Source organism: Callithrix jacchus, chromosome 5 (assembly GCF_049354715.1).
Source record: "Callithrix jacchus isolate 240 chromosome 5, calJac240_pri, whole genome shotgun sequence".
NCBI classification, from domain to species: domain Eukaryota; kingdom Metazoa; phylum Chordata; class Mammalia; order Primates; family Cebidae; genus Callithrix; species Callithrix jacchus.
The window spans coordinates 154,849,143-154,876,140 of record NC_133506.1 but is presented as its reverse complement, the minus strand read 5'-3'; the positions used below and the strand labels follow the sequence as shown (position 1 = coordinate 154,876,140).

The 26,998-nt window shown below is 36.3% G+C and overlaps 1 protein-coding gene across 17 annotated transcripts in view; it reads right to left on the bottom strand.

Moving 5' to 3' along the window:
• The window catches only part of NBEA (neurobeachin), a 730,940-nt gene that overhangs the window by 40,367 nt on the left and 663,575 nt on the right, over window positions 1-26,998 (bottom strand). For all 17 annotated transcript variants that reach the window (XM_078375287.1, XM_078375291.1, XM_078375289.1 and 14 more), the window contains 2 exons: window positions 25,658-25,810; window positions 3,875-4,042 (listed from right to left, as the gene is read on the bottom strand). In XM_078375287.1, coding sequence (XP_078231413.1) covers window positions 3,875-4,042; window positions 25,658-25,810 — 321 coding nt within the window. The remainder of the gene's footprint in view (window positions 1-3,874; window positions 4,043-25,657; window positions 25,811-26,998) is intronic.

Here is a 26,998-nt window from a genome sequence, read left to right as displayed (position 1 = left end):
ATTTAGTAAGTAAAAATATAAATCAAATTATATAATTTTTATTAATATATAAAAATGGATAAGAAAAAGTATTATTTCCCATGCTGGAAAAACACTGCTCAAATAGAGCTCATCTATGAAAAGAGAGCATAGAAGATTATGATATAAACCAAGACTTAAGACAATTTAAATAAATCTACTACCCAACAGATCTAATGTTTACATATTAAGAAGAGCTTTGTACCAGAAGTGTACTGTCATGTTTCTGCCTAGAGGCTGTCATGATCAAGTTTATTATCAATTACTGCTTTACAAGTATAAAATAAGTTAAGCTGTCATAATTTTCTCAGCCAGAGTTCCTAAACTGTCAAAGAATGTCAATTTTCAATCTGACATAGAGAAGAAAGTTATCTGTTATTCTGACCTCTAATTTCTTGACATTTTAATGCCATAATTGCTATGGTTAGTGCTGCTTCATGATTTCGCCTGTCAAGGAAAAATGAATCAATAACCTTAAGCCATTTTTCAAACTTTAGCACTAACTTCAAAACTCAAAGTTATGGGCAGATAGAATTATTTTTTTTTTTACAAAGGAGACATATATATTCATATATTAAATCTGTCTCTTAAAATTAGTGCTTAATTTAAGCATGAAAAAAATCCATCTTAGGCTAGTTGTTTAGCGTAACTATAATTAGCCTTCCTTGGGTCTTATTGATATGAAATGTACCATCTTTGCATTATAATAATACTAAGATAAACATTATCAAATAAAATAAATGTATTGAGCTCAAGAAAATGGTTAATATTTTAAACTCTGCTTCTTCCAAGAGCCTGTGTCCAACCACTTAGGTGGGAATCAACTCTCTCAAGTTACGACACATCAGTACAAGACCTCCAAAAACTCAACAAGAATGTTTGAAAGAAAGGTACTGTGCCTCTCAGATGGTCTAATCGTAGGGGTTGTAAATAGGCAAGGGCACATAAATGACCACTAAATAATGAATACGCTGCACTTCATTCCATCTTATCTGGGTTCTTTGTTATGACTATAGATGTAGTATTCCTTCTTTACAGAGAAAGCAACTGAGGTAAAGTGAGATTGAATAACGCAGCCTCATTTACCCAGCTCACAGGATTCAGGCGGGCTCTCATCCTTTGGAGGACACTATTTCTCACATTCTTAAATTTTAGTGCAGAACTGTCTTTGTGGGAATCTGTTAGCTTCTATGTGGCTAACCGACATTAATAGCAATGGGAATATGTTAGAGGGGCAAATAGTGGGAAATGGGAGAGGGGAAATTAACTAGCATTCCTTGAAATCATTTAATCTGTTATGTCTACACTGTACTAAATGGCCCCCTAGTGGTGACAAGGAGATAGAGCCTCTTCCTAAGCAATCTTGAGTCCACACAGGTCCACCGGGTCACGGTAAACCTCTCTGCTGGTGTGTGCTGAGGCCTCTGCAGGCTGGGGGAAGGGAGGTAAGAGTATTCCAGGTATGCGTTCCTTCACATGGAGTGTTTTAAGAACTGACACAGAATTATAGGGTTGAGGAAGTGGGCAAGAGGTTTGGGGAGAACGAACATACATTTCACAGTATGACTCCAGGTCTCTCTAATGAAACCTGAGTGTCTGGCAATTATGTGCTCTGAATGAGCATGCTGAAAGCAGACAGAGTCCCGGGCTGAGGCACTAGCAGTAGACAGTCTGCATCACTAGAAGGTAATAAAGCTGTAATACAAGATATTGTTCAGACCGTCTATAGAATAAGCCAACATATGCTTGAACCATTCCCATTCAACAGAAAACAATTTTTAATTTTTACATTTCTATGTAATGTTTCATTAAGAAGTACTACAGTTTACAAGCCTTATACACATTTTTTTCACTGTCCAAAGCACTGACGTGTTATTTTGTAGAAACAGGTATTCTGCTAAGATTCAGATAATGAACACTGTATCCATGTAGAGAAAGTTTCCATGTAAAGAAGGTTTCCACTTTAATACCATTTTCAAATTCTTTCAGTTATCTCTTTTTAAGCCCTCATTTAAACTGGGAAAAACCTGCTATTTTTCTGTCAATTTTAATGCTGCTTTATACTTTCATCATGGATAAGATGCTTAATGTAGTTTTATTTTGCCCAAAAGGATTAACTTGCAACTTTCTTTATAAGAACAGAACTTTATTATAATGGGTAAAAATATGTAACAAAATGTTCAGAAGCAAAAATGTCTATGACAATTAGAAGTCAAAAGACAATTTAAGGTTGATCTTGGAATACAAGGATGAACTATTATGCTTGTTTTCTTTTTTTCTCATTCTAAAAGGTATTAGTCTTAAAAGAATAATTTACAAAGTATTTAATAAAATAGGCATGTGATAAGCAAGAGTGTATACTTAAGAGAATAATTAAGCTCAGAATTATCTCCTACCAAATAATCTGATTACAATTTATACACAAGTGGGGGTACTCGGTATAATGACTGGTAGAGAAAATTCCTTATTTCACCAGCCAATTTCATGATATCTGCCTTCTCTCTCATTCATTCATTCTGTCTCTGTTTTTCTCTTGGCTTCAGGCAATAATTTTATCTTCTTGTGCACACAATATGGTACAATATTGCCCCTAATAATATGCTTGCAACGTGTTCTCAGAGTGTTTTGCCCTAAGGGTCCAAGATCAATGATTATGAGGCTCTTCCCTTCCATTTCCCATTCTCTGCTGGAACCATACAAATGGAGTCATTTTAATTTTATAGAGGTATATAAGAAACAAACTTATAAATGCAAATATTTTTGTAGAGCTTCAGTTCTCAAATCTACAAGTTTTCCACCTCTAAAATAAAAAATAAAAAAGCATTCCACTGGCTGGAGATGTAGAAATAATGACGTGCTTTGCATACGACAGATGGCACATATCTGGTAGAATGGAAGACTGGGATATCGCTTCCTTGAAGCAACACTTATGTAGCAGCTGTTGCATCTTCACTGTTTCCACTTATCCGAAATCATTTTGTGCAATGTAGAAGTGATTTAAATAATATTTTATATGAATATTTTCACTAAAAATACTACATATATACTACAGCACATTATTTCCAACTGTTAGCTACAAACATTTCAGATTGAGAACATATAATAAAACAGCATGACTCCATCTATTTCATTCATGCATTTTTTGAGTATTCTGTCTAGAAGGTGGAAATATTGCTTTTATTTATTTTTAATTTTTTGAAACAGGGTCTTGCTCTGTCACCCAGGCTGGAGTGCAGTGGCACAATCTTGGCTCATGGCAACCTCTGCCTCCTGGGCTCAAGCGATCCTCCCACTTCAGCCACCAGAGTAGATGGGACCTCAGCCCTCAGAGTAGTGGGCCTGTGCCACCACACCCTGCTAATTTTTATATTTTTTTGTAGAGATGGGGTTTCAGCATATTGTCCAGGCTGGGTGCATGCCCTCCTCCCACCTTGGCCTCCCAAAGAGGGATTTCAGGCGTGAGCTACTAAACCTGTAATCCTAGCTATTTTTAAGAATAGCCACACTGGCAGATTATTTTAATGAAAATAGTCATACTTAAATATTCAGCTAGGTTTCATTTATTACTAACACACATAAAGCATTAAAGATTTTAATGGAGATTTTGAACTAAGAAAAATAAAATATAGATATAGAAGTATATTAAAAATGTCTGCAATTTAAAAAGGAACCACACACTGGTCTCATTACTTGTTTTTGGACTCTTTTCAATTTTTCCATATATGTCAAGAACCTAAAATCTATGTTTTGTAAAAAGTTATGTTGAAAAAAATATTATACAGAAAGAGATGGAATGTCAAATTTGTGTTTGAGAGATGACAGAAATTTTTGTAATAATATAGGACTTAACACCTACCTCCCTGAGTACAGGATCAGTGATACTGTCCAGGTTCACAGAGCCTTCGTAAGTCAAGTAGTGAAAAACATTCAGAGCCCGAACTGCTTCTGGTCCTCGCTGCTTATAGCCAAATATAAGGTCAATCCACTGATGAAGTTGGCAAGAAACAAATTCACTTTCTAGAGCCTGAAATGAGTCAAGAAAGAAACAAGAGACCATGAGAACTTAGTAGACCTTCATGTCCTTTTTTTAAACTTTGAAATATTATGTACAAAAAAGGAGAATATGCTCTTTACATTTCTATACTTGATTTATATGTATCAGATCTTCAGTTCCTAGAAATGGAAGAATTCTACCTCAGTAGTATCTTACAGAGACCTAAATGAAAATTTTCTCTTTCTAAAATGCTAAACTTTCTCTTGGCTCCATTATGTACACAATATGAATTAAATATAAATAAATTTCTTATAAAAACACACTCATATGTAAAAGAAAAATAATTTAAAATATTATTTTTAATACCATGTTACAACAATTTCATTTCTCATTTATAAATATTAGTTTGACATTAAGCAATTTTATGAGAAACTCTGAAATACATTTCTTTTCCTTCCTGAAGTCTTCCAGCTTACCTCTGAGATGACTGAAAGGGAATGTCTTTCTTCTGCTCTGAATTAAGTCAGCTATTATAAAGTTTGGGAATCACTGGGCAATTTTGGATGTTTGCTAGCTAATGGAAAGAAATGTAAATTACTAAGAGTCAAGGGCCATACTAAGCTTCCATAAATAGAAAAAAAATAAAGGCCTTTTTATATCCTAAGAAGCCATCAGACGCTTCCCAGAGGGATCCTGCCAGGTAGGGGGGGAGTCTTGCTCAGGTCCGTGAAGTAAGCAGTGATGGTACATGGCTCACTACACCTCTCACTGCACTCATTTATCATCAAATTCCTATTAATTTAAAGAGGACACCAATTTCAACAACATTGAAAAAAGCTGTGCATCTAGCTTTGTAAATTTCAGCTATGCATAGCCATATAAGACAATTTTCTAAATCATGGCTGTCACTAAATATGTGAATAAAGTCATTCTCTGTGATTTCTATGGTGTTGAAATCAATTTGGAATTCACTTAATGAATAAATTATTTCTTAAATTAGATCACTGAAAACTGCTTTTCATTTTTTAAGTATATAAAATATTATAAATAATACTTTTCAAGTTTCCCTGTGATCACATGTAACTAGATTCCCTTCCTGATTTACTCCTTTCAATTTTTTTTTTGGCATTTCTTCTACACCAATTACTGTGGATGTTTCTCATTCAGCAATGTAAACAATGACATTTTATGAAAGAACAGAGTTTCCATACTAAAGCTAAACAGAATGTCTATACTGTCTATCTCATCGATCTTGAAATAACAGTTCCCAGTGGAACATAGGAAATGAGACAAACGTACGAAAGAAGAGATGGTTAAAATTCTGTATTATGTCTATATTAATTTGGTCAATTTGTATAAATCATTTTGTCAATTCTCTATAACTATTCAATTAAGAAAAAAGGTAAGTCTAATTAGTAACATTTTCAGTGTCTGATACAATAAATGAAAGGATTTAAAAAAATGAACAAATAGAGGTTCAGTATTGAGTAACTATTGCTCAAGTCTATTCATAGGAATTCAAATTAGTTATGGAATCATATATATAATTTAAAGGAAGATTTTAGCAACATGGTCAAACTAAGCAGTACTCATTACAAATATATCTTATACATACCATTAAAGAAAGGTCTGATGAAATTTACTATTATCTCTATTAGAGTAAAATCATTATTGAATAAAATATCTAATGTAATCATGAGTGGCAGTGGGAATGATGACTTTTCAATAATTTGAGCTTTTAAAACATGTTTTTTCTCTTTTATCTCCATCTCCTATTTTCATTTCCTTCCACCACAGTAGGTGACAACTGTAATGTATTTAATGTTTCTCCTTTTGTTTACATGTGCCCTTATAAAATATTACTCATTCTTTTGTGGATATGCTTTTGAACTGCTAAAAATATACAGGGTTAAAAATTTCATTTTGTTCCTTACTTTTCTCATTAAGTATTATTTTAAAAATCTACCTGTGTCACTGTGTGACTGGCCCGTTGCTTCTCGTGGCTGCACAAAACTCCCCTGGTAACAAACACCAGGCTGCCTCTAATCCCCATGACACAAGGCTGTGATAAAGGCCCCTTTGGATCTTTGGAAGAATTTCCTTGGGATTTATAATGTGGAGTAGAACTGGGAGTGCCCACTCTCTAGCAGTGCATGACAGTTTCTGTATATTCAGATCTCCATCAACTCTTAGTATTATCCAGGTTTCTAATTTTGGCCAGTATAAGAGATATGAAATAATAGCTCATTGTTTTACTTTTTGCTCCTCTAACTACTAATAGATTTGACATCTTTTTAACATGCTTGTTGGTTTTTTGGGTTTCTTTTTCTATAAATTTCCTGTTCATATCTTTTGCCCATTTAAATAATGGAGGCTCTTGCCTTTATATTGTTGATTTATGTATATAATTTTATTATTATTACTTTTTAGATAGGATCTCACTCTATCGCCCAGGCTGGAGTGCAGTGGTGCCACCTCAGCTCACTGCAAGTTCCACCTCCCAGGTGCAAGTGATCTTTCCACCTCAGCCTCCCAAGTAGCTGGGACTACAGGCATGCACCACTATGGCCGACTAATTTCTGTATTTTGTATTTTTGTATTGCAGGCACAGGTTTCACCATGTTGCTCAGGCTGGTCTTGAACTGCTGAGCTCAGGTGATCTGCCTGCCTCAGCCTCCCAAAGTGCTGGGATTACAGATGTGAGCCACTGTACCCAGCCTGATTTATATATTTTAGGTAAGAGTTCCTTGTTGGTTTGAAACACTGCGAATGCATTCTCCCAAATGTCATGTATCTATTAACTTTATCCATGTTCTTTGTTGCACGTATTTTCTAAATTCTGAGATCATCAAATTATGTTCTAAAAATGCTTATGCTTTGGGGTTTTGTCTTGAATTACAGAGATAACTATATTTTGATTAATTAGCTTTATATCTATGGTTTTGCTTTTTCACATTTTGGTCTTTAATCTAGTTCTACTATTAAACAAAAATTCCTTTTCTCAGAGATGTATTGTGTTATCTTTTTTTTTTTTTGAGACAGAGTCTTGTACTGTCACCAGGCGCCAGGCTGGAGTGCAGTGGTGCGATCTCCACTCACTGCAACCTCCGCCCACTGCAACCTCCGCCTCCCGGGTTCAAGCAATTCTCCTGCCTCAGCCTCCCAAGCAGCTGGGACTAGAGACGCACGCCACCACACCCAGCTAATTTTTAATATTTTAGTAGAGACGGGGTTTCACTATGTTGGCCAGGATGGTCTTGATCTCTTGACCTCATGATCCGCCTGCCTCAGCCTCCCAAAGTGCTGGGATTACAGGCATGAGCCACCGCGCCTGGCCGTATTGTCTTATCTTGAATGTGTGAATATATATTGGAAACAAAGACATAAAACTGCCATTATTTACAGATAATATGGTAATCTACATAGAAACAGCCCGGCCTCCGTCCTCACTCTTCGTTTTCTTTTGCTCTCTCTTCTATGTATCTATCAAGTGTACAAATGTGTGTATCCAGCTTTCTATATTTTTCATATCTCTTATCTTAATTCTCTTTATTTCTTATATATCTCAATATGTGGTAGAATTTATTCTTTTTTTCAGGATTAACTAGATTATTCGGGAACATTTATTCTTCTTTGTAACTTTTACAATAAGTGTATAGATATATTAAAAGAATTGAAATACCAATCGGTTTATAAATTAATTTGTGAACACTGACATTAGGTTTTACTATCCAAGATCCCCAAACAGCTCAGTATATACAGATCATTTTCTATGTCCTTCATTAATGTTAAAAATTAAAATTTTCTCCAAAAAAGTTTTATCTTTCTTGGTTAAATTTACTCCCAGATACTTCATAAATTTTGATGCAACTGTAACGTTTTAAAAAAATTTTTTTATATTTGGTTATCAATGATGTACAACAATGCTAATGATTCCTAAAAGTTGATTGTGTTTCTAGCAACTTACTAGTTATACCTACAACTTCTTCATTTTTTCTTATAGAATTGTTCTTAGCCTTAAGAACTACGTAAAACAGCAGTAGTTTATGGAAAATTCCTGTCCTTTTTCTGATCTTAATGGTTAAACTCTACTGAGTTCTGATGTAATACACACACACACACACACACACACACACACACACACAGAGGCATATACACACATTTAGTAACATTAATAATAATTCATTTAGAATTTTTATATTTATAGCCATACATGAAATGAGCCTTAATTTCTTTTCCCTTTTTTCTCCCCTTCAATATTTTTGGAATTAAGATCCCACTAGCCTCATAGAATGAGCTGGACAGCTTTCCATGTTTCCTGGGACAGTTTGTATAAGAAAAGAAATTCATTACCTGTTGAAAATTTGGTAGAATTTACCTGTAGTAAAATACAGGTCTTGAATTTTTTGGGGGGAATGGGAAGATTTTACCATTTAAATTTCCATAAGTCTTTTAAGTGTCAATTTTGGCATTTTAAATATTTTTCTCAGCATTCATCAATTTCATCTCAGTTTTAAAATTTATTAGCTCATAGGTATCCACAATCATCTTTAATTAAATTTTAAAATATTTATGTCTATAGCTATTTACTGTATTCTATATATTAGAGAAGTAGCATAGTGAATCAATCAATAATTATAATTAAGTGACAAAGAAATAATGAGGTAGGAGGTAAAACAAAATCTTGTAGATATTTTATCTTGTTATGGTGCAGAAAGAAAAGAAGATACATTTAAAAGCTAAATGTAGTTCAAAATCAAATGAGTATCTTAGAATGGAACATTAGGTACCAATAATTAAAATATAACAACTTACCTAAAGCTGAAGCCTGCCATTAAGACTCTTTACTATAAACACTATTCACCGGTCACTGGTATCTGTTTATTTTGTTCTTTTCAGAACTGTTTTTATATACAAACCCATTCTGCACTTTGAAACAGGATTTTAGTACAATGCTTACATTTGAAAAATAGAAAGAAATACTTGATTCCTAAGCTATTAGTGTCCTAATGGTCTTAATAGCTTTCTTTTCCCTCCACTGGCATATCTAAAGGCAGAAGCAATTGCGTTAAGCCTAGATAAACCAATTCCCAACCCATACCTCTACCCCAGGGATATGTAAGGAAGGAAATAAAGAGTGATATTTAAACTAGAGAGGATATCTCTTAGATGGATAATATTTCCCTCATTCTAATTTCTATTTTGCCCTATGAGTATTAGATGGTACAGAATTCTTTCTTTAGCAGGTTTGAAAGAAAAGCTTCTCTGAAATTACCATAAAAGAAAGTAGGCTACTGAATTTAACTGTGAGGTGACAGTATTTCTCCTGAATTTAAAAATTTAAGAATATTAAATATTCCTGTCTTCTAGACCAGAGCAAAAATATTTATTTCCCACCCCCTTTTCTCATTACCTCAAGTATCTGCTTTTGGGATTAAAAAATTCTCTAAGTAGAGTTGCGTATATTCGAGTGGATAGTCAGAAAACCGCACTGTCATTTCTGTGGTGTCTACGCCAGCTTCTTTTCATAATTAAACTGAAGTTGCAGCTATCACAACTTCAATGATTCAACTGCTTTAAGTAGAGACAATATAGTTGCCTTTGATGTTTATTTTGAGGGGCTTGAATCATTCTAGTACTTGACGGTTTACTGGCTGTATAATACAGAAGATTATTTCTAGCCCTCGTAGCTCTCCACATGGGTTACTACAACAGACTTCAAACTTTTTCTGTAATCCAATCTGTCTGGTGCCCTGCCTGTGGGACAGACTTGTCAAGCTATCATGTCCACATTGCCATTCTTTATTTCCAAACTGCCACTGCTCCTCCTAGCATAACCTGTCTGACTCAGGCCTCTCAAACCTCCATCCCCCTTTTCCCACTGTTCCTCAGGACTTCCTGATACCAATCCTTCACTCTCCTAGTACAGGCACTTCACAGCCCTTGGACACACAGCAGCTGGTATGACCTCAGAGCATTTGCTTTCTTTCTAACTTGAAAGCACTGTCTTTCCGCTTTGTTTTTGAAGACCTACCCAACCTTCTTACTCAAGTTCACTGTTTGCTTCTTGTGTTCTCAGCTCTCACTTGTTTTTTTTCAATGAATTTCTACTCAACACTTTTCATCAGTATCGTTCTATTAACTTAATAGAGGAAGATGACACATGCAAATTTACTTGTGAAATCATTTTACAGCAAACTGTGAGGTACTGTACAAATGAATGGGATGATTGCCAATTAGCACATCATTGTTTCAAAAGTTAACAGCATATCCTCAACTTGAAAGTAAGCCTTTTGAAGACAGGGACTTTAATTCTTATCTTGCATTTCCCGTAACTCTTAACCTATCATTGGGTAATAATTGTTTAATAAATATTTATAGGTTTATTAATTAAAGCGATGAAAAAAATGAATGTGATGGTCACAAGAGGAAAGAATAAAAGAAATGTCAGGAATGAGGGCGGGGTGGGGAAGAAGCTCATTCATTCACCCAGCAAATATTGATTGACCGTCTGCTTTGTGACAGACCCTCTTCTAGATTGTAAGATTATAGCAGTAAACAAGAAAACCCAAAGTCCCTGCAAGAGAGTTTACACTGTAGTGGGAGGAAACCAACAAAAAACTAAGATAATTAGTAAGATACAGGGTGTGTCACAGGATGGGAGTTGGGGAGCATGTGTAGTGTGGGGAGGATTGCTAAATGATGGGAGGAGGCCAGGGAAGGCTTCCCTGAGTTTGTGGCCAGTAAGGACCCCAATGAAGAAATGAACTGTAAGGACATCTGGGAGAAGAGCATTTCAAACAGAGGGAACATTCATTCATTCATTCATTCATTCAAGGTGGAGCACCTGTTATGTGCCAGGCAGTGTTCCAGGCCCTGGGATACTGTGATAAACAAGACAAAACAGCAGATCCCACTGAAATGTAAATAAACAAGGTGAATATAGTCTAATCTCTCTCCTGCCCCAAATTACTGGCCACCTACCATATGTCAGATGTTAGCCTTGGAGGGCACGTACATGAATAAGCATTTGATGGCCTGAAAAAGATTACGGTATAGTGGACTGTAATGTTGACTCTGGCTTTTCCATCTGCTTAGAATTTCTGCTAAAGAGCCAAGTTGACAACAGGCACTAAACACTCATGCTTTCAACTTAGCAGGACTCTCTAACATGTTTTGCTAAGATGGATTTATCTGTCTCTGCTGCTGTAGCCATCACTACTCCACACGATCATCCCCCACACTTTACCTGCCTCTGTAAGACTAGAGAAACCTGAGGGAAAACAGCCATTGGTAGGAAGTCCCAGAGGGAGACTATAGGCTCGAATTTTAAAATACACCCAGAAACAGTAACTTCTTACTACTTTTACTGCTACCCCCAGTCCAAGACACCATCATCTCTCATGATACCTCCTGGCAGATTTCCCTGATTTTACCCTTGCAGAATCATTCATTCCCAACACCGCAGCTAACGTGATCTTTTCCAAACATAAGGAAGATCAGTCACTCTTCTACTCAAAACATTGCAAGGACTTTACATCCTACTCAGGGTAAAAAGGCAAAGTACTTACTATGGCCTTCAAGACCCTGTGTGATGCTCCCCAATCACTACTCAGTCCTCTTCTCCTACTGTGTGCCCACTTGCTCACCCTATGCTGCCCACTGGCCTCCTTGCCAAGCACATCCCTGCCACAGGGTCTTTGCTCCAATGTTCCTTTTGCCCAAGATGCTCTTTCCCCAAGAGAGTCACTTGGCTCCCTCCCTCCGTTCCTCCAGGCCTACCTCTAATCTCCCTTTACAGGGAGAGTCCTGATCTCTTTCCCTTGCAGGTACTCTTGGTCTCATTTCCTTCCAGTGTTATTTTCTACCACCGACAACCTTGTAACATACTAGATATTTCATTTTTAAAATACTGTCTATCACCTGTCTCCCTTTGATCAAAAGTAAGCTCCAGGAGGACAGGGATCCTTGCAAACACATAAAACAGTGCCCAGAACACTCAACAGGTATCTACTGAATAAACACTATCGGCGTTTACTGGAACTGTTTGTCTGTGTTCCTAACTAGAGTGCATCTTCTGAAGCCACCCACTCATCCTTGTGTTCTAAGAGCCCAAAGTAGGATGAAAGTACATGATGTCCCCTTCACAACTATGGAATGAATGAAGGAATTTCCCTAGCTTTACTTAGAGTAGGACCCATAGCCATTCTTTGTATTTTCCATAATGCCTTGCTCATAACTAGCTCTCAGTAAAGGCTTTCAGAGTGAGGAAGTCCTCAATTTTAGAAATAGGAGGACACTGCAGTTCCAAGAGATACGGTGTTTTATTTCCAAGTGTCATGGTACATGGTAAGCTGCGCCTGACAGTGATGACTTGAGCAAACCTTGATTGAGCATGATCCTTTATGGCAGACACACCTGAATGCAGTTGAGAGTCCCAAGCTAGGGAATCAGGCTGGCCAACCCGGAGATCCATTTCTTATTTATGAGGAATATCTGAGCCCTCTCTGGCTCATCTCATGGAACACAGGCCATACTGGGAATCAAGGCCCTTTGTTTTGGGTTAAATGAAGGCTGCCAGATAGAGGTTGTTGCGGTTGGATGGGGGAGTGTTAAGTGAAAGTGAAAATGCGATGTAAACAGCAGGCTTTTTGAGAGTGGCTGCAGTTCTCCTGTCTAGCCTGCTGCCACTGAGCCTTATGGGTCTCCTGCCAGCCTGCTACCACGGGACTCTTTCCCCATAGGTAAGTCACCAGTAAAACCCTATGTCATGCTTACTGGCTCTGGGTCTCTTCTTCGGCCTTTAGAACCTGGCACCTCCTTATTTCTAAAATTACTGGAACTGTTTGTTTGTCTGTGTTCCTAACTAGAGTGCACCTTCGGAAGCCACCCACGCATCCCTGTGTTCCAAGTCGGATGAAAGTACATGATGTTAACTTCAACACCACCCCTGTGGAAGTTAATAGGGTTCAGCACAGGCTAATGGGTGTTCCAGAGCAGGCACTCAAACGAAGATAGTTATCTCAGTATTTGAAATTTCTACATAAGACTTCCAAAACTTCTTACGTTATTTGCTTAAAATTCTCTTTTAAGCTGGGTTAAAAAAAAAAAGTAGATTAGACCCCAAATGCAAATGTAAAAATTTGCATTTGGGGTCTAATCTACTTAAAAAATCCCAGCTTAAAAAGGAAACATTGTCTTTGAAATACAGACATTTTGTAAAGGCTGCAATACAGTAAGAACAGAGCCACACTGGAACTCCGCTTCACCTGCCTCGGTTGCTGTGCATGCTCTACTGACTGCAGACAGCCTGCGACGGGCCCAGCAGCACCGGGAATCTGTTGGGCTGAGGGCTGGAGGAGATTATCAATGCACATCCGTGAGAGGGCCTTTTTCTTAAACAAATTTTTAAAAGGTTAGATTATGATGGATGAACCCAGCATTAGGTTAATGTTATCAGAGATACTTTCTAGTTCTGTCTTTTGTCAGAAGGTCAGATTATAATCAGGTTAGAACTAAACACAATGTTTTATTAATGTTTCATGAGTAAGTCAGTTATAATAAGCCTAGCTTCATGTGGATAAATTAAACCTGTTCTTGATGTACTTAGAATTTATTGAAATGTCTATTAAAAGTGTGTATATCACTTTTCCAGATTTTCTAGTGAGAGTAAATTTTGTATTTCACAGCTCTTCAGTGAAACAAATCTTGGCACTGTATTTACAAAACAAACAAGTCTAACCAATTATATATATTATTGTCCATAACTTAAACAACAAAGTACTGTTTCATTTTCAAAAAATAAGAAAAGGAAATGAGGTTGTAGACGTGGAAAGTCTGCTACAAATGCATCAAATACCTGCTGTTCAATTGCTGCCATGCAGTCATAAGGCTGGACATTTAATAATCAATGATATCCCTTTTTATAACATTTTGTCGTCTTTGCCTTGAATTTCTTAATGATAGTTTGAAAGAAGAGGGAGGGAATATTCATAGATATAGACTACTAATCCATACAAAGAAATGGAGGCTTTTTACCACTGTGAATGTCATTTCTTTGAGATATATGACATTTTCATTTTATACTTTAGGCTCATTACAAAGAATTCTTTCAAATAACTGAAGATAATCCTAGTCAAAATTATAAATATACTAGAGCACATTTTCTCTAAACCTATTTCATAAGAACTAAATCCTGTATGAATTACCCAGCCAATATAAAGTTAGAAACTTTTAAAGTTACAAGACAACATAAAAAATAAAGCCTATATTCACAGAATTTATGGAAAATTCAAATACTTGATATTTTATATTAGTGCCTATGTTTTCTATATTACAGAAATGCTCATCAAATAAACACTTCTTCAGCAAGTATGAACCTATGTAGATAACTGGTTACATTTTCTAGTTTTTTGTTTTGTTTCGTTTTGGAGATCAAGTCGCTCTGTGTTGCCAGGCTGGAGTGCAGTGGTGAGATCTTGGCTCACTCAACCTCTGCCTCCCAGGTTCAAGGGATTCTCCTGCCTCAGCCTCCTGAGTAGCTGGGATTACAGGCATGCACCACTACACCCAGCTAATTTTTGTATTTTTTAGTAGAGACAGGGTTTCACCATGTTGGCCAGGATGGTCTCGATCTCTTGACCTTGTGATCCACCTGCCTCGGCCTCCCTAAGTGCTGGGATTACAGGTGTGAACCACTGCACCCGGCCTACATTTTCTAGTTTTAACACAGATAGCTGACATTATTTCTGCAAGAGATCATTATGATCATTTCCCACAAGTAGGATGAGAAAACCACCCAGAAGTTGGAGCAACAGAAACTATGAAAAAGGGGCTATGAAGGAAAACTTCGAGTTGAAGTAGCACAGGAGACATTGAGAGAGTAGCAGCTGCAGAGTCATACAGGCACATTTCACGGGATGTCCTTGCTGTGATGCTTAAGACAGTCCCCAGAGGCCACAGTTTGGGATTGTCCTTTAGCTCTCATTCTGAAGCAAGTAAGAATGGCTGCTATAGGTGTTATGGATACAGCTTTCTGCTGATACATAAGGTAACTGTCCCTTTTTATTCTGTAGGGTTCCTTCAAGGAAAACCAAGAAGCACAACATGGAAACAAGCACTTTTCAAGTGAGGCACTGCTACAGACGATCCATTTCACCTGCCACTGCTTCCAGGTGATGAGAGAACAAAGACTGAGGCAGTTTAATTACCCTGAATATGCAGAATTTTGTATAAAGCCTTTTGCTCTGTGGAATAAAGGTTCAGTTCACAAGTCTTACCAGATTCCTTAATTCCTATGATGAAATGACAGGAATTTGGTTTAGAATATAGGGAAACTGCAGTGCCTTGCTTCTTTATTTTTTTCAAATTGGAACTCACTCCTCATAATAAAAATGGACTATTCATTTCTGAGACTGTTTTATATTTCCAGAGATACACAATATGTATCTTTTTTATATTAGTCAGCTGTAAAACTGAATTCTTTTGAATACGTGAGAGTAAATATTTGAGGAACAGTGGCTTTGCTGAATGACATATGCAATCCTTACAGTTCCTAGCGCACTGCACACAGCTCGCCGGATGAATATGTATTTACAGGGATGCTACACAGCGAGGCTTATTTTAAAGAAGCACTTTGATTAGAAAGTCTGCTTATCAGTACTTCAGCTGTTGCAAAGACAAGTCACAAGGGTAAGAAGTACATACAAACAGAGGCCAGTTTTTAAACTGGTCACATTGGCATCACGAGTAAGTTATTTGTTATATTTAATTTATGTGCAATATAAGCACTCGGAGCAATTGTAAATTTTAAAAACTGTTACTCCCAATTTGTATTCCTGTGTTTTATTCCAACAGTAAGAGGGAAAACCTACTTCAGAATTTAAATTGTCTTTATACTATTAAACCATTTCTGCAGGCGATTCCTTTCAACGAATAATCTGTTAATTCTCTAAAACATGAACGACATGAAACCGTCTGGTGAGAATCATGTTTTTAAAGAGACTTTTTTAAAGAAAACTTGTGTAGTAATCACAGGTATCTCACATATATACTGAGATAGGCCAGAGTGTCACTGATGAAAACTGAATTGTAAGTCTGGGTCACAATTAGGTGTTTGGAAGCCATCCAAGCACAGACACAGTTTGCAAACAACAAACAGGATATTCCAAAGTTCCTTCATAATTTGGTGATTGGAATATATGTTGCAGTAGAAACAGTATTATTCTACTATGGTTTTATTCACAAGTCAATCTATAAAGTCATATTTAATTCAAAATACAGGTGGAATTTTACAGACTTTAAGATGGATCTAGAGGACATTACATTCAGAGTTCCAACCTGTGACAACAAGCATGGTTAGAAAAGCACTTGGGTTCAGACTTTCCATGAACCACTTTGCCTCCTAGCCTCAGTCTCCTCATTCAAATAAAGGTGTATTCCAGCTCTAAAATCCCATGACTACAAAGCTTAGAATGTAAATGAACATCGTTCTTCTATTTGCGGAATTGAAGGAGGACACCATTCCTCTCATACCAGATGGGCAGAGGAAGCTGGTACTTCCTCAGCTGTAAGTCAAGGGTTTCCTGGCAGTGAAAGGAAGCCTTATGGGGTGAGGGTGGAGGCTAAGAGATAGAAACAGAGACCATAGACAGTCAGGTCTCAATAGCTGCTGTAGCTGGACCATGCTACTGGTCTTGGATCAATTCTCACTCATCTCTCCCATCTTCTGCTCACCCCATGGAACTGGCTTCTGATTTCTTTCTCTTCTTCTTTACCCCCTCCTTCTCCACAGCTCCCCTTGCCACCACTTACCTATCCTGGAGATTATGAATAAGAACACTGACACCTTGATAAGTTAGTGGTATTTGGCATGCAAATTTACTGCAGCGGGGCCAAGTGTGGTGGCTCATGCCTGTAATCACAGCACTTTGGGAGGCTGAGGTTAGCAGATCACCTGAGGTCAGGAGTTCCAGACCAGGCCAGCCAACATAGTGAGACCCTGCCTCTATTAAAAATATGAAAAATTAGCTGAGCCTGGTAGTGCATGCCTACAATCCCAGCTATGCGGGAGACTAAGGCAGGAGAATTACTTGAACCCGGGAGGCAGAGATTGCTGTGAGCTGAGATTGTGCCACTGCACTCCAGCCAGGGCAACCAAGTGAGACTCTGTCTCAAAAAAAAAAAAAAATAAATTACCTCAATAGGTTTCAGGTTAATACTTCTCTTCTCTCAGCTATCTTTTTTTTTTTTTTTTTTTTTGAGACAGGGTCTTACTCTGTCACCCAGATTGGAGGGCAATGGTGTGATCCTGGCTCACTGAAACCTCCACCTGGGTTCAGGTGATTCTCCCACTCAGCCTCCTGAGTAACTGGGACTATGTACCACCATGCCTGGTTAATTTTTTGTGTGCATTTTTAGTAGAGATGGGGTTTCACTATGTTTCCCAGGCTGGTCTTGAACTCCTGTCTCAAGTGATCAACCTTCCTTGGCCTCCCAAAGTGATTTTTTTAAGAATTAAAATAATGACCCACCTGAAGTTCTAGCACAGTATTTGACACAGAATAAATACTCAAAAAATGGCCTAGGCTATAGGCACTATCATTGCCATTATTAAATCCTGGTCAAGTTTCATATTGGAATGACTAAGGACTATCACTAGGGTATGGGGTAAGGTGGCTATGATTAGGGTATCTATTCTGATTTGCAGCAGTTGTCAGAAGTAAGCCTTGGAATGAGGAAAGAAGAGAAAGAAATTCAAGCAGCTACACTAGGGGAGAAGAGTGCCCTAGGCCAGCCGGACAGCCATGTGCATGTAAGAGGAGTGTGAACCTGGTGCTGCCTGTAGAAACATTCACTTACTAAAGACAGTTTTGTCACTTTGTCTTTCAAATCATCCAGTGCCCAGTGAAACTTGAGGTAGAAGCTAAAGTCATTCCCTATCAGAGTACAAAATTCACATTTCCTGTAGGGCCTCACTAAGCAGTTGACTGATTCTTAAGCCTTATCATAAGGCCTTGATACAATGAGTCATCTGGTTTTGCAATCTAGAAGAGATTGTAAACAACCAATTTTCATCAGTATGGCTGAGGAATATTAAAGGGAACTGTGCTGACAGCTGAATCTGAAAATAACAGACATGGAGTTATATCACTTCATGGTGTAACAATGGGTACTCAGGATGATAAACTCGACTTTTTAAAGTGAAAAATTAAGTATTATCCTTTGCCTAAAAGAGCAGGGAACAAAGTAGTAACAAGTTTTAGGAAGATAAGCGTAATAGAAGGAACCAAAACTACTCAGGAACGAGGAAACAAATAGCCCTATTAAAAGTGGGAAAAGTTTTAAGATAAACAAAAGAAGACATACAAATGGCCAGTGGACATACGAAGAAATGTTCAACATCTCTATCATCAGAGAAATGAGAATAAAGCCACAGTGAGATATCACCTCACACATGTTAGATTGGCTATTATAAAAATGATGAAAGATAAGTGTTGGCAAAGATGTGGAGGAAAGGGGAACAACTACACTTTAGTAGTGCATAAATTAGTAAAGACATTTTGAAAAAGAATTTCCTCATAAAAACTAAAAACTCCTCAAAAAACTAAAAATAGGCCTATGGCTCATGCCTGTAATCCCATCACTTTGGGAGGCTGAGATGGGAGGATTACTTGAGCCTAGGAGTTCAAGACTCTTCCATATCTGTAACAAATTTAAAAATTAGTTGGGTGTGGTGGCATGCACCTGTGGTTCTAGCTACTTGGGAGGCTGAGGTGGGAGAAATACTTGAGCCCAGGAATTCAAGGCTGAAGTGGGCACTGATTGCACCACTACACTCCAGTCTGGGCAAGAGTGAGACCCTGTGTCAAAACAAAGAAGCAAACAAACAACAAAAACCTAAAAATGGAATTACCATATAATCCAGCCATCCTACTGGGTATTTACCCAAAGGAACTGAAATCAATATACCAAAGGAATTCCCATTTTCCCTGCAGCGTGATTCATAATAACCAGGATATGGAAACAACCTAAGTGCCCACCAATGAATGAGTGGATTAAAAAAATATGGTATATATACACAACGAAATAATATTCAGCTTTAAAAAACAACAGGAAGTTCTGTCATTGGTGACAACATGGATGAATCTGGAGGACATTATGTTAAATAAAATAAGCCAGGCCCATAGATACAAATACTGTATGATCTCACACACATGGAATCTAAAAAAGGCAAACTCATAAAAGTAGAGAGTAGCATGGTAGTTACCAGAGGCTGATGGGGAGATATGGATGGGAAAAGGAGAGATGTTGGTCACCGGGTGCAGTTACAGGTAGGAGGAATAAACTCTGGTGTTCTATTGCACAGCAAAGTGACTGTAGTTAAGAATTACTATGTATGAATAGTTATATAAATTATAACTATACAGTTACATACATAATAACTACATACACGTGCATGCGTGTATATATATATATACACACACCTATATATAAAAATAGCTTCAAAAGAGAATTTTGAATGTTCTTACCACAAAGAAATAATAAATATTTGAGATGACGGATATGCTAACTACTCTGATTTGTATACATGTATCAAAACATCACAGTATACCCAATAAACAATTATTAACTGTCAATTAAAAATAAAATAAAACTTAACGGATAACCATAATGCTTCACAAAGGTTCTCACTTAGGGAAGCCTAGAAACTTCATTTATTTGGAAAGTTTATTTAGTTGGATTGCATTACAACCCAACACACTAGTTGAATGTAGCATTTTCTACACATATAGGGAGGTCTTGCTTGTTTAGCTTATACCAACACTAAGTATTTGAGAGTTTCTCATCCATAATCATTATTAAAATTTTTTACGTTCAAAAAATTTGGGGTATGATATTGTCCTGGGGATTTGTCTTTAAAAGCAAGACTGACTTTTTTATTTCATTTAGGCACACCAGTAATAAAATGATTAATTCTGAGGGCATAGAAACTTCTTTGACTAGGAAGAACACAAACTCTGTGTCTATAATGAATCACTAAATGTTTTAGTAAAATAATCTAAAAATGTTTTAGCATTCAATAAATACATGAGGAGATGCTCAATATCATTAGTCACTAGGAAATATATATTAAAACTGTAATGAGACGTTACTTCACATTCACTAGAATGGCTGTAATAAAAAAACAGGCAATAACAGGTGGGAGTGAAGACACGGAGGAACTGGAACTGTCACACATTGCTGGGGAATAAGGTCATTTTGAAAAACAGTTGGGCAGTTTCTTAAAAAGTTACACATAAATTTACCATATGATCCAGCAATTCTACTCCTAGGTCTATACCCCAAATAAATAAAAATGTATATTTACAGAGAAAAATGTATATGACTGTTCACAGCAGCGTTACTCAAAATTGCCAAAAAATACAAACAAATCAAATGTTCACCAACTGATAAATGGGTTCACAAAATGTGATATTCCACATAAAGTAATACTGTTATGCAAAAAAGTGGAGCAAAATACTAATACATGTACAACATGGATGAATCTCAAAAACTACTCAAAGTAAAAGAAGTCAAACCCCAAAGAACACATATTGTATAACCATTTTTATATGAAATATATAGAAAAGGCAAACCTTTAGAGATAAAAAGTTGATTAGTGGTTGCTTTGGGCTGGAGGTGAGCATGGGATCTTTCTGGGGTGGTGAAAATATTCTAAGATTAGACTATGGTGATGGTCAGATAACTGTGAAAATTTACTAAAAATCGTTAAATTGTACACTGAAAACAAATAAATCTTATGTTCTATAACATATACTTTAATAAAGCCATTAAAAATGTTTTGGTATCATCTAAGTGACAGCAAGAAAGTGATTTTGTTACATGTGTCACTGCTTGGTTCTTTTCTATGGCTAACTAGTACTCCATAATATGGAGCTTATTTTAGTTTGTTTATCCATTTACCAGGTGAGAAATATTGGGGTAGTTTCCAGTTTTTGATGAAAGCAAATAAAACTGTTATAAACATTTATGTACTTCTGTGAATATAAATTTGCATTTCTGGGGAGTTAAAACCAAGGAGTAGGGTTATTGGGTTGTATGGTTGATGTGTGTTTATAAGAAACTCCAAACTGTTTTCTACCAGCAGGATATGTGACTTTCAGCTATTATGTATCTCTACCAGGGCTTGGAATGTCAAAGCTTTTTTTTTTCCCACTTTGATTTTTTAAAAGTCATTCTAATACTTAAAGGTAGCTTACTGTTGTTTCAGTTTCATTAATTTTAATTTGTGGATGAATTTTTGATATGGAACACCCTTTCATGTGCTTCTTTGCCATCTATAGATCTTTTTTGCTGAAGATTCTTTTGCCCTCCTTTAAAAATTATCTAATTATTGTTTTATTTTTATTGATTTTTGAGTGCTCTTTATATATTTTAGATCCTAGTCCTTTCTTAGATGTGTTTTGAAATATTTTTTCCCAGCTTGTGGCTTGTCTTTTAGTTTTCTTCGTGTTCAAAGAAGTTAAGCTTTAACAAAGTCCAGTTTATCAATGTTTCCTTTTATTGGTTTTGCTTTTGTGGCCGTATCTAAAACATCTTTGCTAACGTAAGGTCACAAAGATTTCCTCATATTTGTTTCTTCTAGACGTTTTTTATAATTTAAGGTTTCCAACTTAGGCCCATGTTCCATTTTAATTTTTTTATATGGTGTGATATAAGGACTGAAACCTTCCTCATCCTTTTTTTGCATATAAATATCCAACTCTTCTAGTACCAATTTTTCCAGCACCATTTGTTGAATGCCAATTTATCTTATTTTATTTTATTCTTTTGAGACAGGGTCTTGCTCTGGTGCCCAGGCTGAAGTGTAGTGGCACGATCTCAGCTCATTGCAGCTTTGCCCTGCCAGGCTCAAATGATCCTTCCCCCTCAGTCTCCTGAGTAGCTGGGACCAGACACCATACCACCACACCTGGCTAATTTTTGTATTTTCTTGTAGGGATGAGGTTTTGCCAATTTATCTTTAAAGTCCTGTTTTGCCATGTCTATTAATCAAGTAAAGCAATGAACGCAGCATAACAGCTAAGAAGACAGTGTGAGCTACAAGCAGAGAGGACAATAAGGAGGAGGAAAAACTGTGGGGACCAATTTTTATAGCAGACAAATTATTTTTCAGTGGACGAATCTGGAGGCATTTGACCAATCACTTAGTCCACTGTTTCCTACGTCTGCATTTGGAAGCTTTAGTGCAGACACACTCCTAAGAAGAGATACCACTGAGGACCTTTACTTCCACCTATCTTTGTTATGACTTTGGCTCATTTACAGAGCAGGCAGCTTTCCACCAAGACCACTGACTAGCTGTGTTCCTATTTCCCAACAGCATTCTGCCCAGGCTTTCTCTCTCTGGAGAAGTATTTACATGCATTATAACTGAGTACTAGTTAAAATACTTAGTTATTCCTCTTCTCTCTGAAATTTGCTATTGGTAATGCAAGATAAGGGAATTGTTGCAAAAAATGAAAGGAGACATTCACACTCTCTCTCCAATGGCTCTTTTCAATACAAAAACGTCTCTGCTTAAGTAACAATAACGAGAAACTGATCTTAGATAACTGCTTTCAGAAATGCTCACACCGAATACCCCTGTGCTTTCTATGCCCAATTTCGCTAGATTGTACAAATGAGAGCCTATTTCCCCAATATTTAAAAACGTATGTCCTTTCCCTGTATCACAGCACACCTTCCCTCATCCTAAAACTTTCTTCTCAAACTTTTAGCCTTTTATTAAGAAGGCAAATCCCTTTCCTAAAGTTATCTGTACGCTGAATGGAACAGGCACTGCTGAAAATAGTACTCTCTCCTAGCAAGCAATGTGGCCTAGTCTGGGGACTGGGAAACAACAGGGGCCTCCTGCTCAACCAGTCTGCATCACTACATATTTAGAAGTCTAAAAACCGTCATTTGCATTTCCTGGTACATTATCAGTAAACATTAGCAAATTAATAAATGTAAGATATCCAGTGGATAATAAAGATAACTAATCTATTTTTCTTTAATGCATATTTAAGCTGAGTAAACTTGCAGTCTTTATCTGTGAATGATCTGCATTAACCATATCCACAATGTTAAAGGAAATCAATAAGGTCTTGATTGACAATTATAAACCTAAAAGTAGAAATCTAATAATCTCAAAGAATTTTGCAAAGAAGAGATAATATCAGAGGCAGTTGGCATACTGGAAAGAGTATGACTTTGGAGTTAAAACTTTCCTGTACTTGAACCTGGGCTCTGCCATGGATGAATTATGAAACATGCCTGGCCTTCATGTTTCTTATCTGTAAAATGAATGTTAAAAAAAAAAATCAAGTGCCTACCCTAACGCCTGACAGGTAAGATGCACTTATTGTCAGCACCCATATGATAATTCTGTTCAATAGCACGACCAACAAAAGCACTGGTTCAACAACTATTGGCTACTTTGCTTGCCCGAGTGAAGGATTCATTCGGTTTGACTAGTTTGGACTTTAGACTATATGCTGACTGCAATGAGATTACTATACCTCTATAATTCATTAATTCACTCAGAAATAGTTATTGACCAACTAGTATGAGCCAGGCAGGGTTCTGAGCTCTGGAGCTACAATGGAATGATGTGATTGAGAGACACTGATATACAGTGAACTTTGAGGGTTGCATTAGTAGGGCTGGTATCCTTACGATGATATTTATAGATAGCATTCAAGTATGTAAGGATAGTGTGGTGATGGAATACCAATTCTAAAAAGAAATAAATTTTCAGATGTATATATTGCTGAAATATAAGTCCTTCACATTAAAAATATAAAATTGAAGAAATAAGCTATTGTTCAAGGGAATAGTATGAAATAACTCCACATATTGGGAAGTGCCAATTTAACAGATTCAGAAGTGAGAAGGATTGGCAATAAGACTTAAGCAAAACATTAAATTTTCTAAAAACAAAAAGGCGGGGGGAGACCAGATTGCAGACTATCTAGATGATGCTTTTAAGCATAGGTATATTACATCAGCAACTTTCCAAAATAAAGTACATTAAAAGTGAAATAGTTCTTAGAGACAGAAAATATAGCTCCAAAATAGAAGGAAATGTGTGACTGACAGTGAAGTGCAAAAGAAAAGTGACATAAAATCGAGAGAAGGGGAGGAGAACCCCATATTTTATGATTCTATTTATATGAAATATGAAATGTCTAGAACAGGCAAATCTATGGAGATATAAAGTAGATTTGCGGTTGCCTTGGGCTAGCTGGGGGGAATGGGGAAATCAGGGAAAATCAGGGAAGATGCTAAAAGGTATGGGATTCTCTACGAGGTGATAAAAATGCTCTTAAATTGATGCGGTGATGGTTGCATAACTTTGTGACTGGACTAATACACATTGTTTTACTATGTTTTTTAACTTTAAATGATGAGTGACTTCGTAAAGGATATGAATTATATTTCAATTAAATTCTTTAAAAAAAAGAGGATTAAGGAATATGTGAATTCCTTCACAATGTGTGGACCTTATTTGAATTCTGATTCAAATAAATAAGCTGTCAAAACAAAATAAAACATATTTATCAAACAGTTGGAAAAACTTAGAAGTTAGTGAAACAGGGTTAAAAATGTATTTTAGGTCATTGGTTTTATTGATGTAACTCCTCAACTGACCAAGAACAATAGTATACTAAAGAGGTTGTTTTGTAAAGTAGTTTATGGTCATGTACTGTAACAATGTTGAGATTAAAATCTCCTTAAATATGGGTAAAATGTATTAAACCCCATCAAATTCCCATATGTAACATTCTATTTATACATTTCTCATTTGAACACCAGATATCTGTGATGCAACCTAAAAATAATAATTTTTTCTTTTGGGAGGCCCAGGTAGGAGGATTTCTTGACACCAGGAGTTCGAGACCAGCATGTACAACACAGTGAGATCCTATCTTACCAAAAAAAATCTTTTATAAAAATTAACTTGGCATGGTGGCATGTGCCTATAATCCCAGCTACTCAGGAGGCTGAGGTGGGAGGACTGCTTGAGCCCAGGAGTTTGAGGCTTCGGTGAGCTACAATTAATTACACCACTGAACTTCAGCCCCGGCAAAAGAGTGAAACAGTCTTTTTTTTTTTTAAAAAAAAGGTGCTTTCTATTTCAGAATGTTTATACCATCAAGTAAGTTTCACAGCATAAATATCCCACATATAAATATGTCATAAATGAAATTTTTTCTGTTTTGAGTATTTTTATAAGTAAAAAAAAGTATTCGGATTTAGTCAGTAGACAAAACCAAGAAATGGGCATTTATTTTAAGCACTTTAGTACACGTTATATTAGTCAACAGATGCTCATCTGATTGTCTTCTCCTACGGGAGCAAACATAACTGAATTGCCATTGCTTTATGGGTCCTCATGAAAGGAAAATCCACTCCACAATAAGGAATGCTGTCAAGACAACAGTAAAATGCTTTCTTTTTTTACGGAAAGTTTTAACCTTGTATTTACAGAAGTAAGGTGACAATTTGTAATACGATAGTAAAGAACAGGACAAACCAAAACTACAGAATATGTTAACTTCCTGATGGCTGCTCGAGCAAAAGCAAAACCTCTCTTACCATCCTGTTGATCCGCACAAAGTCTTCAGGTTTTTTTGCCCAAGGGGGAAGATCAACATCATTTACCACTACGTCATCTTCTCTGACGCCAAGATGATAGCCGTTACTGTTGACAAACATCTCTGGTAGGTAGTAGAACTCTGGAATTAGCTCCTGTCAGAAATACAATGAAGCACATTAAACCGCTTTATAAAGATCAGCTGTATGAAACTATTAACATAACTTATTAACTATAAATGGAATAAAATAATTTCTTAAAATGAATATTTTATGACTTAATTCTATTCTAGTCTTCATTCATTTATTTGAAGATCTGAGGGAGGCATTTCTTGTGAACAATTTACTTGAAAATTTATGTTTATGATAGATGATATTTTAAAATGTTACCCATTCTCAATCTTATCGCCCCATAAATTAATGAAGAGAAATTAGTATACAAATTAACAACTGCTCACAATAGCATTACAAAACAAATAGGTAAAGCTATATAACAAGTCTATGTCGTGTAAAGACCTTTTCTGAAAATTAATAAACTATCCAAATTAAAAATCAATTGCCAGTATTTGTAATAGATCACATATTTTCTACTTTTCAACTATACTGATAATTACAATATGTGATTTTTATAAAGAGATTATAGTTTTCATTTGATAAAGTATTTTATATCTATAAATGAGCATAATGAAAGAGATAATATGCAGTATGATAATCAGTTTTAAATATTTAATGCCTGCCATAGAAATGACAGATTTTCAGTAAATTGGATGCAAAGACAACTTGTGTTACTTATACATAAGTGTAGCATAAACAACTGGATTTAAGGTGAACTTGTTTGATGCACAACGTCTAATTTGAGGTTTATGTTTCTTTAAATTTAATACCCTTAAAATTTTTGTTCGTTGTTGTTTTTTAAAAAGTTATTGGGAGAAAATTAAAACAAACTCTGTAGTTTTTATATATACCATTTATATAATCTTTTTTTCAAATATCGAGATAGGCTTGTAAGGCTACACCTTTATTTGTGTAATATGATCAACACTGATGGCGTAGCTCCTGAAATTTAAATCTCACTGTAGTCTTTTCTAGGCATTCATAGAAAAAATGAAAACCACCAGATATTGAGGTCTTCCAATAAACTGAATCCCTAACTTTCTAGAAAAAACATATATAAAGTCTTTCTCTTCGTGAGTTCTCTCACTAAAACTAACATATCTGTTATAAATGGGTGTTCATTTTAGTAATGCTCTGTGTGAATCTGACCATTACTCTTAGGATAATCCCTGTGAACCATAAGAAAAATTTTCATTTTCTCCAGAATTATGGGTGCATCAACAGGTCTCT